The sequence below is a fragment of the Myxine glutinosa genome, chromosome 10 (genome assembly GCF_964187855.1).
Source record: "Myxine glutinosa chromosome 10, kmMyxGlut1.1, whole genome shotgun sequence".
Classification (NCBI taxonomy): Eukaryota; Metazoa; Chordata; class Myxini; order Myxiniformes; family Myxinidae; genus Myxine; species Myxine glutinosa.
This window is the reverse complement of record NC_136270.1, coordinates 122613674-122632034: the sequence shown is the minus strand read 5'-3', so window position 1 is coordinate 122632034 and position 18361 is coordinate 122613674. Positions and strand designations below refer to the sequence as shown.

The window sequence follows — 18361 nt, the reverse complement described above, 5'->3', positions numbered from 1 at the left end:
GGCAGTTTTCGCTGTTGTACGGACTTAAAACGGGTTAATGCAGTGACCAAGACCGACTCATATCCCCTCCCGAGGATTGATGACTCTATTGATAGAATAGGCCCAGCTAAATTTGTAACTAAGTTTGACTTGCTGAAAGGGTATTGGCAGATTCCACCTACTGATAGAACCAAGGAAATCTCGGCTTTAGTCACACCAAATGGGTTGTATCAGTACAAGGATCTTCCCTTTGGATTGAAAAACGGGCCTGCTACATTTCAACGGCTGATTAATAAGCTCATTGCAGACCTTGAGGGGGTGGAGGCTTATCTGGATGATGTCACCATCCACACCATGACCATGGAAGATCATATTAAACAAATTCATGCATTTTTCAAGAAACTGACTGAGGCAGGGTTGACCATCAACTTATCTAAGAGTGAGTTTGTAAAGGCACAGGTGGTGTTCCTAGGCCATGTAGTAGGTCAGGGTCAGGTGCAACCGGTGACAGCCAAGATAGAAGCCATTGATCGCTTCCAAGTTCCAAAAGGGAAGAAGGAGCTTATGAGATTCTTGGGTATGGCTGGTTGGTACCGGCGGTTCCGCAGGAATTTTTCTGATGTGGTAGCCCCTGTAACGAATTTGCTGAGGAAAGAGACCAAGTTTGTTTGGGATGACAATTATTGTCAAGCTGCCTTTGCCCACGTCAAAGCAATATTAATGAGCTCGCCTGTCCTAGCAGCCCCGGATTTTCAAGCACCTTTCAAGTTGGCCATTGATGCAAGTGATGTGATGTGATGATGCCTGGTGTGATGCCTGGGGCAGTTCTATTACAGGAAGATGAGGATGGAGTGGATCACCCAGTGTGCTACTACTCCAGAAAGTTTAACAAACATCAGGCAAATTATGCCACAGTGGAAAAAGAGACCCTTGCTCTCCTGCTAGCGCTTCAGCATTATGAGGTGTATCTGGGAACTACTACCTTTCCTATAAAAGTCTTCACTGATCATAACCCCTTAACCTTCATTCAAAAAAGGAAAAATAAAAATCAGAGGTTGACGAGATGGAGTTTGGCTTTGCAGGAGTTCAACTTGGAAATTGAGCATGTCAAGGGCAGGGACAATGTCGTTGCTGATGCTTTGTCCAGAGTGAACTAACTTGGGAAATTTCTGCAGGTTGTTGGGAAGTTTTGTTGCTTTATTTTTGGGAAATATTAATTATTGTTGCTCACGTGAATTGATGATTTGGGTGTGAGTTTTACTTTTGTTTGTTAAAAGAGTTTTTGCCTGCAAAGAAAGTTTTCACTATGTTCAAACTTTCTTTCTTGAGGGGGGGAAGTGTTACGGATTCGTCACTTCCGTTGTGGTGGTTTGCATCCACTGTAGATATTTCTGATTCCATGTACTATTATTGTGTTCAAAAGGTTTATTGTTCATGAACTGTTTTCAAAAGGTAAAAAGTTAATGGTAAAAGAAACAGGAAACCGGATCGGGAACCAGACGACAAAGAGGAAGAGGAGAAAGGAAGAGGGTGGAGCGCGGAGCGAGTGAGTCGGACAAGAAAGCCAAGTTGCTCCGAGTTCGGAATCGAACGTTGTCGAACGGGAGTCGCTAGCGAACTTTCGGGATTCCCGGGAAAGGGATTCCTGCGACAGAGTTGTCATCGCTGTGACTGATCAACCTGCGTGTCAGGATTTTGGCGGTGGATTCCGAGGAGAATTATCGCCGGGCCATTACGTCTCGAGAATGGGTCGTCGGCCATTTTGACTCGCACGCTTCGCGCGTCGAGCAAGGTTTCTTTGCTTCGTCAGCCATTTTCACCGCTTTCAGACATATCTAGGGTGTGTGTGTGCACCGTGGCTTTTGAAAATTACTTTGCGGTTCGCCGACTGTGAGCCGTGAAAGTCCATACCCGAGGGTGTGAATTCCCAGTCGCCTTGAGGGTGCCTTTGTGCAGCTTTGGGCGGTGTGACTGTACTTGCCATCCGCATGGGATTCTGGTCTCGATTGGACATCATTCTGGCGATCGCTGGAGCGAATCAACTTTGGGCTTGAAGCCGGGAATAAGAGACATTTGGGATGTTCTGGTTTCACTCACTTGGAGCACAGTGAGTTATATATTACAAAACTGATGGTACCATCATAGGACATATTGATTGTACTTTTGATTACTATTATTGTTGTACTGTTATTCTTGTGTGATCTTAATACAATATTTGTTTGTGAGTAACAATTGGGGTGGCTTCTCCATTGATCTTTGACATGCAGAATAACACATTTTTCTGCCGTGACACCTCTCGGGGCTCGGAGGTACACCGTGACCATGGGGTCGAGGACGAGCATGTAACAAAAGCCACTAAAAATTAATACAAATATTAAAATAAAAAGGCACCTGGTGGTTATTCCTATCTCTCTGTAATATAGAATGAAACAAAGAAAAGTGACTTAATATGAAAAGCCCCTAAAAATTAATAAATAAATATTAAAATAAAAAGGCACCTGGTGGTTATTCCTATCTCTAATATAGAATGAAACAAATAAAAGTGACTTCTAAAAAGCCACTAAAAATTAATATAGATATTAAAATATAAAGGCACCTGGTGGTTATTCACATCTCTAATATAGAATGAAACAAATAAAAGTGACTTCTAAAAAGCCACTAAAAATTAATATAAATATTAAAATAAAAAGGCACCTGGTGGTTATTCATATCTCTAATATAGAATGAAACAAATAACAGTGACTTATAAAAAGCCACTAAAAATTAATATAAATATTAAAATAAAAACGCACCTGAGGGACATTCATATCTCCCTGTAATATAGAATGAAACAAATAAAAGTGACTTATAAAAAGCCACTAAAAAATAATAAAAAAAATAAAAAAAATGGCACCTGGGGGATATTCATATCTCTGTAATATAGAATGAAACAAAGAAAAGTGACTTGTAAAAAGCCACTAAAAATTAATAAATAAATAAAAATAAAATGGTACTTGGGGGATATTCATAATCTCTGTAATATAGAACGAAACAAAGAAAAGTGACTTATAAAAAGCCACTAAAATTTAATATATAAATAAAAATAAAATGGCACTTGGGGATATTCATAATCTCTGTAATATAGAATGAAACAAATAAAAGTGACTTATAAAAAGCCACTAAAATTTAATAAATAAATAAAAATAAAATGGCACTTGGGGGATATTCATAATCTCTGTAATATAGAACAAAACAAAGAAAAGTGACTTATAAAAAGCCACTAAAAATTAATAAATAAATAAAAATAAAATGGCACTTGGGGGATATTCATAATCTCTGTAATATAGAACGAAACAAAGAAAAGTGACTTATAAAAAGCCACTAAAATTTAATAAATAAAAATAAATAAAATGGCACTTGGGGGATATTCATAATCTCTGTAATATAGAACGAAACAAAGAAAAGTGACATAAAAAGCCACTAAAAATTAATAAATAAAAAAAAATAAAATGGCACTTGGCGGATATTCATATCTCTGTAATATAGAATGAAACAAAGAAAAGTGACATGAAAAGCCACTAAAAATTAATAAATAAATAAAAATAAATAAGGCACCTGTTGGGTGGATATTCATATTATTGGGGAATCTCCATTCGAGAGAGTTTTTTTTTGTTTGAAATAATCATTTTTCCCTGTCAAATAATTGATTAAATGTTTTCTTAGTGTCACATCGACGCGATACGAAGCTATGCTAAGAAGAGCTTGCGGAGTAATGAAGCTTAATGCTGAGCTGGTACACCATTGCAGAGGTTAATTGATGTGAATCAGCCAGCAATTATGGATTTTTGCCTTTTATTCATTGTCAAATCATGCACATATTAAACTGAAATTACAATTGTTGATCAAGTGAGAAGGTATTATATTCAGGAGGTAATTGGCCTGGGTTAGACAAGGTCATTGTCACCATACTTTGAGTGCTGAGATATGCTATTAAAATGATGTAATTTCTGTGTACTGATAATTATCTCTGCTCTCAGGGCCATAATATTTTTGAAAACCTGTCCTCCCGTGAATACAGCACGATGATGCAGCTTCTCAAACAAGCCATTCTCGCCACGGATCTCACACTCTACTTCCAGTAAGACACCAACCTCACACATGGCTGGATGATGCCAAATGCACTTCAAACAAGCATTCCTCATTGATGGAGCAATTACACATTTTGATTATGCGAGTGAATTATTCAGGACTGTTGCTTGGCTCTTTTGACATTACGCACTGCTGGTCCAGGATAATTGGCATATACGAGCTCGTTTTATTATCATGCATCCTACTGTTTAGCATTTGGTATCAGCCAATGAGGTTTTAAAACACAAGAGAAGAGTTTCGTTTCCAGGCAAGTTTGAACCATTTCAACAGGGGGGGGGGGGGGGTATGGGAGATATGGGTCGCTAAACCTCTGGTTTAGGGTTAGGGTTAGGGTTAGGGTTAGAAACCCTGCTCAACAAATATCTATAATATGTGATCGATTTAGTGTTTGGTCAGGTCAGACTCGATAAGAGAGTTCAGACAACTTGTGGACGCTTCCATTAATGTGATTGGCATTGCCAATTCATTTGGAAGTAATGAAAATGGTTGACTTTACTTTGGACATTTTTCTGAGAAGATGTCGTAATTATCGGAAGCACTTACAGTCATCGCAATTTTATGTACAGCATTGCCAATGGTGACATTTTCAATCTTCGGAATAATCATGGCCGCCATTGGTCGGGTGTGTTTGGGGCTTTTTTGTATGTAGAAAGAGTCAAGGCTCGTGGAAGAGCGAGTACATTGAATGTATCAGGAAGCAACAGAACAAAAGCAACAGTAGAGAGAGGGAGAAAACACCAACAGTACAGTTGAAGGACAAAATAGAGGGAGGAGACTTGGACAAACAATGGGTATGGGGAGGAATGGGGGAGCAGGGTAGGCTGGATGGATACATAGGGAAACTCTCAGGAAGGAAAAACTGGAAATTTGGAAGGAAGTGGTCTTGAGGCCAGGAGGCGGGTCAACGACGGTAGGAAAGATCATGGTTTTGGATTTGGAAAGATCTGAGATGGTGGTGAACAGCTGTCGTGAAGACCATTTGAAACACACATACATTCGCCCTTACTCCTAGGCAATCATATCCGCCCAGGAGCACCTACAAACAATCACTTACCACGAACTACAATACTCTATACAGACACCCGGGGAATGACACAGAGCGGAGGGTAGAGATCACAGATGAAGATAAGAAAACTCTGGCGAACCTGCGGTCGCTCTGTTTGGATTGACCTTACCATGGCCCAACACCTCAACCTGCCCTTCATGCCCCCTAGATGGAAGAGAATGTGGAAGTGGTTCTATGGGTGGAAAAAAAGAGGAATGAATGAATGGAGGTGAGCATTGATTCTGGATTTTGGGAGTTTTACCAGAAGGGAGTTGATGGTGGACCGTGTGCGCCTTGCAGAGACCTGGGCAGGACAAAGCATAGAACGAGCAGAAGGTGCACGGCTTAGTGAAAATACAAAGGGATAGAGAATAAAGACAAGATTCCATTAAATACTATTCTCGTGACCAATAAGCCTGCCTGATGATGTCATGCCATGGGCGGTTTTGAACGGTTTTTTGGATGACATTCAGCAGTTTAGCTAGGACATTCACAGGACCAGGAGAGTGTGCGGGTTATCTTTCCTGCTCACGGAAGTCTTCAGCAGGACTCACAACTGGAGCATTGTCGGGGAGTTCTTTGGACCACCCAGTGAAAGGAGGAACCAGTCCTGTTTTCTTGGGGACACCAGAGAGAAGTTCACCAGGACTGGTCGCAGACACACCTAGAAACACGACTTTTTATCCTTCCCCTTCCTCCACACATCATCTTAGCATTAATTTCTGTCTGTCTTTTTATTTTTATTTTTAAAGAACGAGGCTCATGGAACTGACATTGCTCATGCAAGGTGGAACTGACATTGGTACAAACATCAAGGGAATGGATGAACAGGAAGGGAGGAATGGAAGAAACTGAAAATATTGTATGATATTGTTATGGATGTCACTCTGTCTGGATAACTCTGAGAGGGTGGTGTGTTCCGAGAGAATACGGATGCCATTTACAACCCTTAACTCAGGCCGGATCCTCACACCCAGAGTTGGTTTACCGTGCTGGTGAATTAAGCGTGGTAGAGGGGGAACTACCCGGTGATTAATTATTTGGCCAAGTGAACCAATGCCACATGCTGCATTACATGGGCTACCATTACAACTAGAGTGTGGGACCAATTGCCCCTCCCAGGAACACTATTTCAGACCAACCACAATCAGGATAAATCAAGACACTTATAAACACTTTCATGAATTTATTACAGGCAAGCAAAGGAACGAAAGAGTGGAAAATTATGGGAGGAATGATGGGGAGATAATCAGATGAAAGAAAATGGTGGAGAAATTCAAAGATTAAAAATGGCCGGAAATTGAGGCACACATAGCACGGAATTCAACACAGATGAAACACATATACTTTCGCCCTTACTCTTAGGTGATCATACCCGACCTGGAGCACTTACAATCACTTACCTCAAACTGCAATATTGGATCCAGACATCCGAGGAATGACACAGAGTAGAGGGTAGAGATCACAGAGGAGGATAAGAAAAGAATGTGGACTCTGGCGTGCCCTCAGTGAACCTGTGGTCACTCCGTTTGGAGTGACCTTACCATGGCCACATGCCTGAACTTACTTACTCCTCATGCCCCCTCATGTGGCAGAGCCCCAATGGTCTGGGTTCCGTGCCAGAGCCTGCCCGACATGCATGATGTTCCACGGCTCCAGGACGGTTCGTTCCATTCGAATATCAGCGGATTTCCTTTCAGAGGCGGTGCTGTCCTAGCTGTGGCGTTGGGGCCATGTCATGTCAAAGCCGCCGTGGAGAAAAGCGAACGAGAAGAAAAGTGTGAAGAAGAAGAAAACGTGCATGGGTGAAATATGTGTAGTGTGAAAATGAAAGTGTGAGGTGCGAAGAAAAGCATGAAACTCCGTTAAGAGGACACCAACTATGAGCGGGGAAATATCAGGGGAGAGCTGCTCTCTCTATTTCTTGCTGTGATGATCTTTCCTGCGAGAGAGTGAATTGAGTCAAGTCCATCCTTTTATCCTCCTCCAATCCCTGGGCAGGCAGCGCTGCTAGTGCCCCCCACGTCGTCTGCCGATTCGCCCAGCTGTGCCGCATTTGTCTCATGCAGAGTAGGGGGGGGGGGGTGGGGGGTGGGATATAATAACTGACTAATATTCATGTGTTTGTGCTTTTTCCTGCACAGTGGGTGCATGTAGTCCACCCCATGCTCACAACCATCACTATACGTTTGCCCATTTGTCTACCAATACCCTCATATTTATCGTAAAAGTACATTGATTTATCCTGAATGTGATTTGACATGTGTAGAAGCTTCACCATGAGCCTTAGATAATTGTAAAAAAATTACAATAGAAAATGTCGAGTTTCTGCTTGTTGTCATGCCTCGTACAGTGATGCTGTGTTTTTATTGTATTTTCAAGGAAAGCAGCACGTTGACAACTTGTGGTGATTTCCTATGTGTCACTCTTTACAGGCAACGTGCAAGGTTCTTCGATCTCATTCAATCTCCAGGTTGTGATTGGAGTATCAGAGAGAACCACGACTTACTCAGGTTTGATTGCTGTTTTTCCAGATTTATCAAAACACCCATAACATTTCATTTGCCAACATCAATGCCAATCTATTTATAATTTACTTTCCTCCATCTTTCTTCTATTATAGGATATTATATTTATAATCATAGATTATTTATAAACTGTTTACAGCAAAAAAAATGTATTAAACAGTCTCTCAATCATGTGCTCGCTTACCTTATCGAGCCTTTTTTGTACACAGATCAGTTTCAAATGGAAATTACCTTGATTACAATGTGGCAAACTTTCTTAGAGGAGGTAGAGGAGGTAGTGGCAATTTGTAAATGTCCGCTGTTTATTACTGACAAGTCATTATCAATGTTCTGGCGTTGCATGTTACAGTGAGCATTAACTATGTTATAATTTAGCGAATAGGCTGGTCAAGTAAATGTGAATCTAGAGCGCTCACGTCATGTCATGCACTATCTAACCAAATGTCATGGGACACAATTTTATATCGAAAGTGGGTGGTGCGCAGCCATTTAATAATCTTCATACGAGTAAAGCCAACCTGTGCTTTGATCGCAGCATGGATGCCGACATAAAAACCTTCTGCCATTTTTCATACTTTAAAGATGCACAAGGCACTGCTATCCTCTACAAAAGTGAATCCCATATTTATTTATGATTTTGTGGTTATACCCTGTACCACTGAAGGTGAACGAAGGTTATGTTTTCACGTCTGTCTGTCTGTCTGTCTGTCTGTCTGTCTGAAAACAGGATATCTCAGAAATTGCATCGGATGGATTCGGACGAAATTTGGAAGAGAGGTTGGGTATGTGAAAAAGACGAAATGATTAGATTTTGGTGAAGATCTGGAGACTAGAATTATTTAAGTGACTCTTCACCATTGAGAGATCCGGCCAAAAACAATGTATAGTATGATATATCAAAAGTTGTGAACAGATTCTGAGGAAACCCGGTGGACAGGTTGGTTGTGTGACAAAGAAGAGTTTATTAGATTTTTATGAAGATCTGAATACGAATCTGGATCGGAGAATTTTTTTAAAGTGATTCTTCACCATTGAGTGATGGGGCCAAAAACAATATATAGCACGATATCTCAAAAATTTGTGGACGGATTTGGACAAAATTTGGTAGATGAGTTGGTTGGGTGACAAGAACAGGCCCATTCTATTTTGTTTCAGGTTCGGATGCAGATCCGGCCTATCAGTGGGATACAAAACATGAACTGTTCATCCTGGCGGAAGTTTGCGCTCTACCGAGTGTCATTCTAGTTGTTCTTGAGCTCACATTTCGTATTCCAACATATCCAACATACCCTGTCATCAGACTTAAACAATATGCACCTGAACTTGTCTTTCTAGAAAACCTGTGTACCCATTACTTTAAAGCCCCCAATAGACTCATTAATTGCAGCATGTCTTGCGGCCATGTAAAATTGGTCACATCTCCTGTGATTTTTAATAATATCTACCTGTAAGACCATTCTGAGGGAAGGCATCAGATGTAATGGTCAATTTTTGTAAAGGATGACCACAATGAAGTGACCACAAAAGGCTTGTGTGGAATTGCTTTCTGGTATTCCTTTAAGCATAAAGCACCCTCCAATGGGAGAGGGTCGAAAATGACCGCATTAGTTGGTTCGGTGACACAATGCGGAAGTTGAGTCCAATATCATAGGCATACAAAAATTGGAGATTAAATATTTAATGAAAGCAATTAAATTATTAAAATGATCCTACGCAGGTAGTACTAGACTGTGAGCAATTATCTTGTGCAGGGAATTTTAACAAAGCCTGGAAGCTTTAAACGTAAACAGAGCACAAACACATGGACAAAGCTTTTCTTCACAAGTATAATTTGTGCATGTTCTTCTTAATGTTGTAAGTACACGAGAAGGATGCAAGGCCTATAGCCATTTTCGTTAACCTGTAGCAAGGAAGGTGAGTGAAGATCAACCACAATAAGAAGATTAGTATCACATGTAGGTTATACCAGGTCGAGTGAGGAAGGAAAATGCTTCCAACCCTAAAGCTCATTGACACAGGTTTTTCCCGACATTCCACGAGTGGTATGGTAGTTCTTCTGAAACCAACAACTTCCTGAAACAGAGAATCCAGATCCTTAATACTCCTGTCTTCTGCTTAATTTAAATACACAACTTCTGAGATTCCAGTCGTGGTTATGTCCCCCGTCGCACCGCGGAGTGAAAGGAGGACTATGGTTTTCCCCTCCGTCCGTGTGTGCGTCCGTCCGTGCGTGCGTGTGTGTGTCAGTGTGTGCGTGCGTGCGTGCGTGCGTAAAGCCGTGGTCCCAACCCGCCGTACTTGCAAGTGCGTGCTGTCTACTTGCAAAAACGTGGGCAAAATCTGGGGATCCGTACGTGGTGAGTACCACCTCAGTACGGATTTGTGAGCACGCAGACACGCCGTAGCACTTTTAGTGCATGAGGAACTTTCGCTGCGTTCGGGATGCGGTCGGGCTACGGATTCACCCCAGTACGGGTGACGCGCGTGCCTTCTACAGCCAATGAGCGCACAACGCACTGACTCCGTGAGTCTGTTAAATTTTTCCCACGGTCACTTGCTCTACAGACGGCGCACTTCCACGCACTTACAACATGCGAGTGAGTAAGGACACCGTACGTGAGCAGCACGTGTAAGTACGGCCTCCGTACGATAACGTGGCAATCGCACGGAGATCGTACGTTGTAAGCAAGTTGTAAGCACGTACAACTCACTTACCACGTGTGCAACGTACGATGCACGCAACCGCTCACGGCCAGGCGTGGCGTGCGGGCCACGTACTTACACCTTGCGCAACCGTGCGAGTGACGTGCGTTGACGTACTCTCTCCCTACTCTTGCCACTCCCTCCCCACGTTTTCGGAAAAACGTGGCGGCCGTGGCCTCCCCAAAAAACGTACGGACTAAAAACACGCACGGTGGGTTGTGACCGGGCCTTAAGCGAAGGACCGAATTCTAATTTGGTGTGTGGGTGCAACCCACGTCAAAATCCAAGATGGCCACCGCCATGTATGTCTGAACCTTGTGAGCGAAATATCTTGAAAAATAAACGAACTACTAACTTCTAATCTGGTGTGTGGGTGTGTCTATGCATAAGGGAGAACGCTATTGAAAATTGGGTCGCCACGTCAAAATCCAAGATGGCCGCCTTGCGTCGTCCACTTTGTCAACTCACATCACTTCACCGACGGGGGACCTAGGCGTAACGCTTGTTTTTTTGTACTGTATAATGAGTCGAGGCTCGTGTAAGAGCAAACACAGAACATATAATAAAGGGAGCGGAAGACAAGTTGGGGAGGGAGAGGGAAGCACAACAACAGCAGAGAACAGGGACATCGGGAGATCTGTGGAAGAGAGAGGGCTGGGGTGGGGTACATGGGATAAACAAGATGGACACTACAATGACTTTCAGGAAAGAGAACAGGGACTTTGGAAGGAGGTGGTTTTGGGTTGGATTAACGGGGGTAGAAAATATTAAGGTTTTGGATGGGGGAAGATAAGAGATGGTGGTGAACAGCTGTTTTAAAGACCTGGAGGGAGGAGTGGGATTGAAAAGAGTGAGGGAGTTTGTTCCAAAGGCCCCCGTTAATGTGAAGACAGAAAAGTCTTCAGGCTGTGAAGACAGACTGTGTGTCTTCAGACAGACTGTGAAGACAGAAAAGAGGATATCTCAAATATCCTCTGTGTAGAAGGTTCACCATGGAAGAGTGAAGGTGAGCAGAGAGTCTTGATTTTACGCGTTTAACCAGAAGAGGGTTGCTCGCAGATCTTGTGTTACCTGTAGGAATATTTGGGGGACAGAGCCCAGAGAGAGCTGGAGGAGCAAGGCCGGAGAGGAGTCGGTAGAAGACAGAAAGACCACCTACCTGCCTGCGGTGAGTAAGTGAAAGGCCCTCAGAGTTCGCTTCATCGGGGGAGATTCCAATGATTCTGAAAGCTTTGGTTTCAACAGCGTGAAGCCGAGCTAGGTGTGAGGCAGGAGCACCAGCCCAGAAGGGAGAGCAGTACTCCATCAAGCTGCAGATGAAATAGGAATTTGCATTTTCCTCTGAAACTACACATGCAATTTCGATGAAACTTTACCACAACCGTCATCACCCGTGATGTACCAAAGTTTGTTCACGACATTAAAAAGAATTGGTGTCTAAAGCAGTATACAGGGGGGTTGCCCCCCAAAATATGTATTTGCTTTCTTGTCCAAAACTATGCACACAGTTTCGATGAAACTTCATCACAACCTTCATCACCCGTGACCCATGAAGAAAAAAAAAATCAGGCGTTTTCCCCCAAAATAGGTATTTACTTTCTTCTCCGTTACATATGTTGTGGTTCATCTATGCCTACCAGTGGTTCCCTAGTTATTTTATCCAGCCGCGTGACGATATGTCTATTCATTACATATTGTTTGAACTCCGAAGCATACTGTCTATTAATTACGTACGGCTGTTAATTACGTACTATTGGAGTGTACCTTTCGACCCTTTAGACTGCTGAGACCCCTTAGACCTTCGAAGACCCTTTGAGACCCCCAAGACCCTCAAGATCACCAAGACCCCTAAAGACCTCTAAACCGGAATATACCCCAAAGTCCCTTAAATACCCTGAATACCCAAAGGACCCAAAAGACCCTGAGGACTGTGAAGACCCAAAAGACCCCAGAGATTGAAAAGACCCCTCATTTTTCGGGTCCCGAGGACCCCTCATTTTTTGTGAAACACTGTCAGACGTCAACCTTCGCTGATTCAACATTAGCGGACCCCACATATTCACGGTTATCAAATTGACACCTGTTTCTACATTCGCGGTCCTGTGCTTTGCGTATTCGTGGTTTTTCAGTCGTATTCTCGGTTTTTCACAAGCGCAAAAAATATTTGCAATCAGGAACCATGAGTGATTATTTAATTATATATCTGTTGTTTTTTAGTTTTTTTTCGTTTTAAGTCTTATGATTACGTTAGTATGATTCTACATGCTGCCCTGTCCTGTTGAAACCCCACCTGTCATCGTTATAGCAAAACGAAATAGCTAAACAGACAAAGAGAATGTCACCTTCGGTGTCTGGTACTGTACCACAATTAGTATTACAAACTTAGCAAAACAACCAGACAATACGAAATTAACCTGGTTGCGGCTCTTTGCTCTTCTGGTTTCTCAGAAAATGTCCATGCCGTTTTAGAGGACATTGCTTGAGGTCGTCTTGGCAGGGAACACAGGACATGTCAAGGAAAAGACATATAATGGAACTTGGGTAAATTTACCTGATGCAAGATATAGAAAAGGGTCGAAGGGAGTAATTTTGAAGGTTTCATGAAATATTGTTATTATTATTATTATTTAATTTTGTTTGTTTGTTTTTACTGTTAATATGCTGGGTGCCTGTAATGATGAAATTATGTTGTGCAGATCCATGCTCTTGACCGCCTGTGATTTAGGTGCAGTTACAAAACCCTGGAAGATTACCCAGAAGGTATGTCATTTGAAGATATCATATGTGAAGTGCCAAAATTGGTCTTGTTTTGTATTTATAAAGTGGACTATTGATATGATTTAATAATGGTTGTTGTTTCCCCTCATTCGACAGGATGGTGTAGAGGTAGCACACTTACCTTTGAGCTGTTTAAGATTCCCGTCCCGACTCTGAACTGTCTTATTGTTGTTTCACAGGCAGGGTGATGCATCACAAAGTGTACCACATCCCATGGCTGCATGATAAGCTCCTCGTCCTGTGTGCTGATAATTACCTGGAGGATGTTAAAGATCCCACTGTGCCTTTCACAAAGAGTGGGAGAGTTACCGTGAACAATTGAGCAATTTCGGCCACTTTCAATTGAATGTCAGCTCTGTCCAGCCGATTCGTGAAAGACTTCGGCAAAAACCACAACACTGTACGGGAATAATTGAATCGTTAAAGTAGTAGTAGTCGTCGTAGTAGTAGTTATTGTAGTTATTTTGTCAGAAAGTAAATGACTCGTGTTCTGCACTCATGGTGCAAGAAACCTCAGGCAGTCATAAACTGTCTGTTTAGTGCAGCTCTAAAATATTTCTAATCCACTGCAAGCTCATTGTCAGAACTGCAGTGGACAAAAGTAGAGCATTTTATGAGATAAAGAGGAAGAAGCAAAACACGGAAAACAAATGCAAGGCCAAAACTAGAAAGCATCTGAAAATGCAAAGCCCGTCCGCATCTGCTTTGCATTCAGACTTGTTTTTTCGTTTACTGATCATGATGAAAAGAGCTAAAAAAAAAAAAAAAAAAATTGACGATTTTAGGCGACCTTGAACTTTTGACCTCAAAAGCAATAGGTTTCAGTGACCCAATATGCAAACCCTGCTCAATTTCAAATCAATTGGATGAAAAATGACGATTTTATGCAACCTTGACCTTTGACCATTTGATCTAAAAATAACAATCATCTTCTGGCTTTTGATTGGTGAACACATTCCATGACCCAATCTGCAAATCCTTATCATTTCAGGTCAATCGGATGAAAATTGGCGATTTTTAAGTCACCTTGATGTTTGACCTTTTGACAAAATTAGTAATTTGTCTTCTCCATATGCTCATAATAAGGCTTTGTTGAAAATTTGATGACAAAAGCCGAAATGGTAAAAAAAAAGTTACGGCCTGGACAGACACACAGACACATAGAAGTGATTGCTGTGTGGGGGAGGGGCTAATTAATAATTGTAATCACAAAAGCAAAGTGCCATGAGCCTCTGAATATTCCTTTAATTCAGAACCGATAATTGAGCGTAATCAAAATAAAGACAAATTACTGCATTGTAGTCCCAAGGTCCATGTAGCAGCCAGCACCCGGAGTAGGAAGAAAGCGAGCGCGAGTGAGAACATCGTGGCAGACATAACACATGGTGCAAACAAACGAGGGAGCTACCGGAAGGCCTCGGGTGGTGCAACGGAAGCCCAGTTCGTGACGCTCGATGGGGCGAGTGTGTTGGAGAGTATTAAAAAAACGACTCCAAACAAAGGGTCACAGGCCCCCAACAGAAAAAGCTCTGTGAAGTCTGTGCGAACACACCAGGCAGCCAGGGTGCGTCCTGCTAAGATAGACGACTGCACCTTCCCCAAAAAGAGGCAGTGTTGCATCAAAGTGCAAAGCAACATTGGTGCTGCCTGTCTCAAAGGAAAGTTCTAAGCAGTACAGTAATGACAAAAATAATAAAATCTGGAATGCTGAGGGAAGGGGAAACATCATTCTACGCAGAAGCTGCTCTGCATCTGAAGCGAGGGGTATGAGCGGTGAAGGAGAAACAATTCAAGGCTACAACACAAACAGATACGAATGACAATGGGCAGAAGCACGAAGTCGTACAGAGGAGAGGAGGCAAAGGATGAGGGGACGATGATGAGGAACAATGTGATCTGGAAGAGAAGCTGGCTATTAAGATAGAGCAGGTGTAAATGACACCAATTGAAGAAAGACCACGACTAATTTGACTACTAGTGTAGCAGCATAGCAAACCTGTTGTGCATTTTGTGATACAAGCACCAAATTTGGCACAAATGTACATTAATATGTTGCGAACATTTTCAGGTATTGGGCCACTTGAAATTCCGTAATTTTTTTTTTCAAATTTTTTCAAATTTCGTAATTTCAAATTTTTCGGGTGACACCGTCACAATTTCGGTCTTCGAGGCCGGCCGATATAGTGGGGCGGCTTAGCCCAAATATTCAAAAGAATTGTGCATTTTGTGATACAAGCACCAAATTTGGCACAAATGTACATTAATATGTTGCGAACATTGTGTGGTCAGCAATGAAGACGAGAGTCTGAATTACATGTATGCAAAAGACCTTGTGAACCAGTGAAGCAAATACACGGGTAAGCATGAATTAAATCTAGGGCATGATATAATTTCCATGATGTTTACCTCTACACTCAATGGTGGAAGGAGGTAATGTTTTGATCCCAGCTTGTCTGTATGTCTGTTTGTCTGTTAGTCCACAAAATTCCAGACAAAGCTTGTAGTAGTGGTAGTTGTAGTGGTAGTGGTGATAACAGAAATTGTTATATAGAACTGAACTTATATTATTATTATATGCAGAAAATAACTTCATTTCTATATGCCCTGCAGTGGACAGGTTAATTGGTTTATGCACTGAAGGGGTCACCCTGGTGTGCACTGCTGTGTTCTGCCTCACTGAGTTGTTCAGGTATGATGTACTCAGCACAAGCTTCCGGTCGGCCCGGAGGTGGGGGTGCGGGGCCTGTCACGGAACGTCAAAACAAACGGCCTGCCGGGGCCGCCCAAAAGTCGGGCGTGAGGGGCGCGTCCACTAATGGAACGCCTCTCGCTTCCCAGATCGAGGGCCACGTGGTCAGGAGAACCTCGTCCCTTCCGGTCACACTTTGCCTATCGGCCGGCCTCGAAGACCGAAATTGTGACGGTGTCACCCGAAAAATTTGAAATTACGAAATTTGAAAAAATTTGAAAAAAAAAATTACGGAATTTCAAGTGGCCCAATATCTGAAAATGTTCGCAACATATTAATGTACATTTGTGCCAAATTTGGTGCTTGTTTCACAAAATGCACAATTCTTTTGAATATTTGGGCTAAGCCGCCCCACTATACATAATAATGAACGCACAAAAGCACTAATCAGCAGAACAAACAAATCTTTATAAAAAAAAAATACCAAAATCAGCCAGACTGAAAGAAATAAATAATGAATTTTGCAGAAGCACTATTCATTCAGGAAAAAAGTAACAACGAAACACCGCAAGAACAGAACAGGTTTGACAAATAAAAACCAAGCGCCACCATGGAAGCAACAACTCGGGAGATGGAGGGAGATGCTCGGAAAGGAGACAGGCCAAATACGGCAATTCTTAAGAGGAAATCAAAGCCCTAAACTAAAGAGGGGAATCAAGAAAATAAAATACAAACATAAAATTGAAGACAAAGACCTAGAGGTAATGGTTGCTGAGAATAAACTGAAAATAGAAATGATAGCAAGGAAATGTAAAACTACAACGAGGATAACATAAGGAGAAAACAAGGCCAGATGTTTGAAAACAACCCGAAAAGATTCTACCGTGAATGAGGGAACCTGAAGGAGAATGTGTCATCCACCCCTGAAAAAGATGAACTGGAACGATTCTGGAGAGGAATTTATGAAGATCGAAAAGAACACAATAAGGAGGTGGAATGGATCCAAAACATGGAGGAGAAAAAGAAACATCTTGAGAAAATGTGCATTCGTGGGGTATTCCATATATCCATGGCTTTCCTAATCTGCTTGATTATTTGGGGATTTATCTTGTACATTAGCATGCACTTTATCATCCATGAATGTGGAACGCTGTCATAAGCTTTTTTATCGTCTATCCATGCTGTGGACAATTTGGTTCTTGTATTGCAATTTTTGAGTGTGGCCTTGTTTAGTAGTAGGTGGTCTATTGTACCGTAACGTCCTATCTTGCAACCCTTCTGTTCTGCATCTAGGCCTCATTGTTGTGTTAGGTGGTGGTACATTGTTTCTGTGATGATTCCTGCTAAAAGTTTGTATGTTGTTGGTAGACCAGTTATTGGCCAGTATTTATGGGGTATTTGGGTTTCTTCAGATTTTGGGATGAGGAAGGTGTTACCTTCTGTGAGCCATTCATCCATTTCCTGATCCCCTTGGATAATCTCCTTAATCTCATTGGCCCATTCACACCTTAATCTCATTGGCCCACTCAAACCTTAATCTCATTGGCTCACTCGTACCTTAATTTCATTGGCTTCTTTTTTTTCTTTTTTTCTTTTTGTATACAGGATCGAGGCTCGTGAAAGACCTAACATTTATCACACAAACAAATCAAACAGACAAACAAACAAAATATATAAAAAGGGGAGTGGTAGACAAGATGGGGAGAGAAGGGGAAGCACATAAACACAACATTTCAGAGCAGGGACATCAGGAATGTGTGGGAGGGAGAGGGCTTGGGGGGAGGTGGCGTGGGAAGGGGGAGGGGGGGGGGGTGGGAGAAGTATAAACACAAGTACACCAAGGACTTGCAGGAAAGAAGTTGGTATTTCAAAAAAGTGGATTTGGGATGAAATTAGTGGGGGTAGAAAAGATCAAGGTTTTGGATGGGGGAAGATAAGAGATGGTGGTGAACAGCTGTTTTAAAGACCTGGAGGGAGGAGTGGGATTGAAGAGAGTGAGGGAGTTTGTTCCAGAGGCGGGAGAAAAGAGGAATGAAGGAGTGAAGGTGAGCAGAGAGTCTTGATTTTGGCAGTTTAACCATAAGAGGGTTGCAGGCAGATCTTGTGCGACCTGTAGGAATATTTGGGGGACAGAGCCCAGAGAGAGCTGTGGGGGCAAGGCCGGAGAGGAGTCGGTAGAAGACGGAAAGACCACCAACCTGCCTGCGGTGAGTAAGTGAAAGGCCCTCGGAGGTAGGCTCACTTATACCTTAATCTCATTGGCTCACTTATACCTTAATCTCATTGGCCTACTCGTACCTTAATTTCATTGGCTCACTTATACCTTAATTGTCCATTGTCCATTGAATGGACATTAACCTGGGTACCAATCTGCTGTCATATTAGCTGGTAGATGTTAAAGAGTAGGTTAGTTATTGCCATCGCCTGAACAAATTTCAACTTCCTGTTCCAACCATCTCACTGTGTATAGGGTCATTGTTTTTTTCTGCTGAAAATAACGATATGGAGACA

The 18361-nt window shown here is 42.2% G+C and overlaps 1 protein-coding gene across 1 annotated transcript in view; it reads left to right on the top strand.

Annotated features, from left to right (window-relative positions):
• Window positions 1–18361, top strand: part of PDE11A (phosphodiesterase 11A) — a 304458-nt gene that overhangs the window by 239294 nt on the left and 46803 nt on the right. Inside the window, exons 15-17 of the mRNA XM_068126191.2 lie at window positions 3996–4096; window positions 7588–7665; window positions 13080–13143. Of these exons, the coding sequence (XP_067982292.2) occupies window positions 3996–4096; window positions 7588–7665; window positions 13080–13143 (243 nt within the window). The remainder of the gene's footprint in view (window positions 1–3995; window positions 4097–7587; window positions 7666–13079; window positions 13144–18361) is intronic.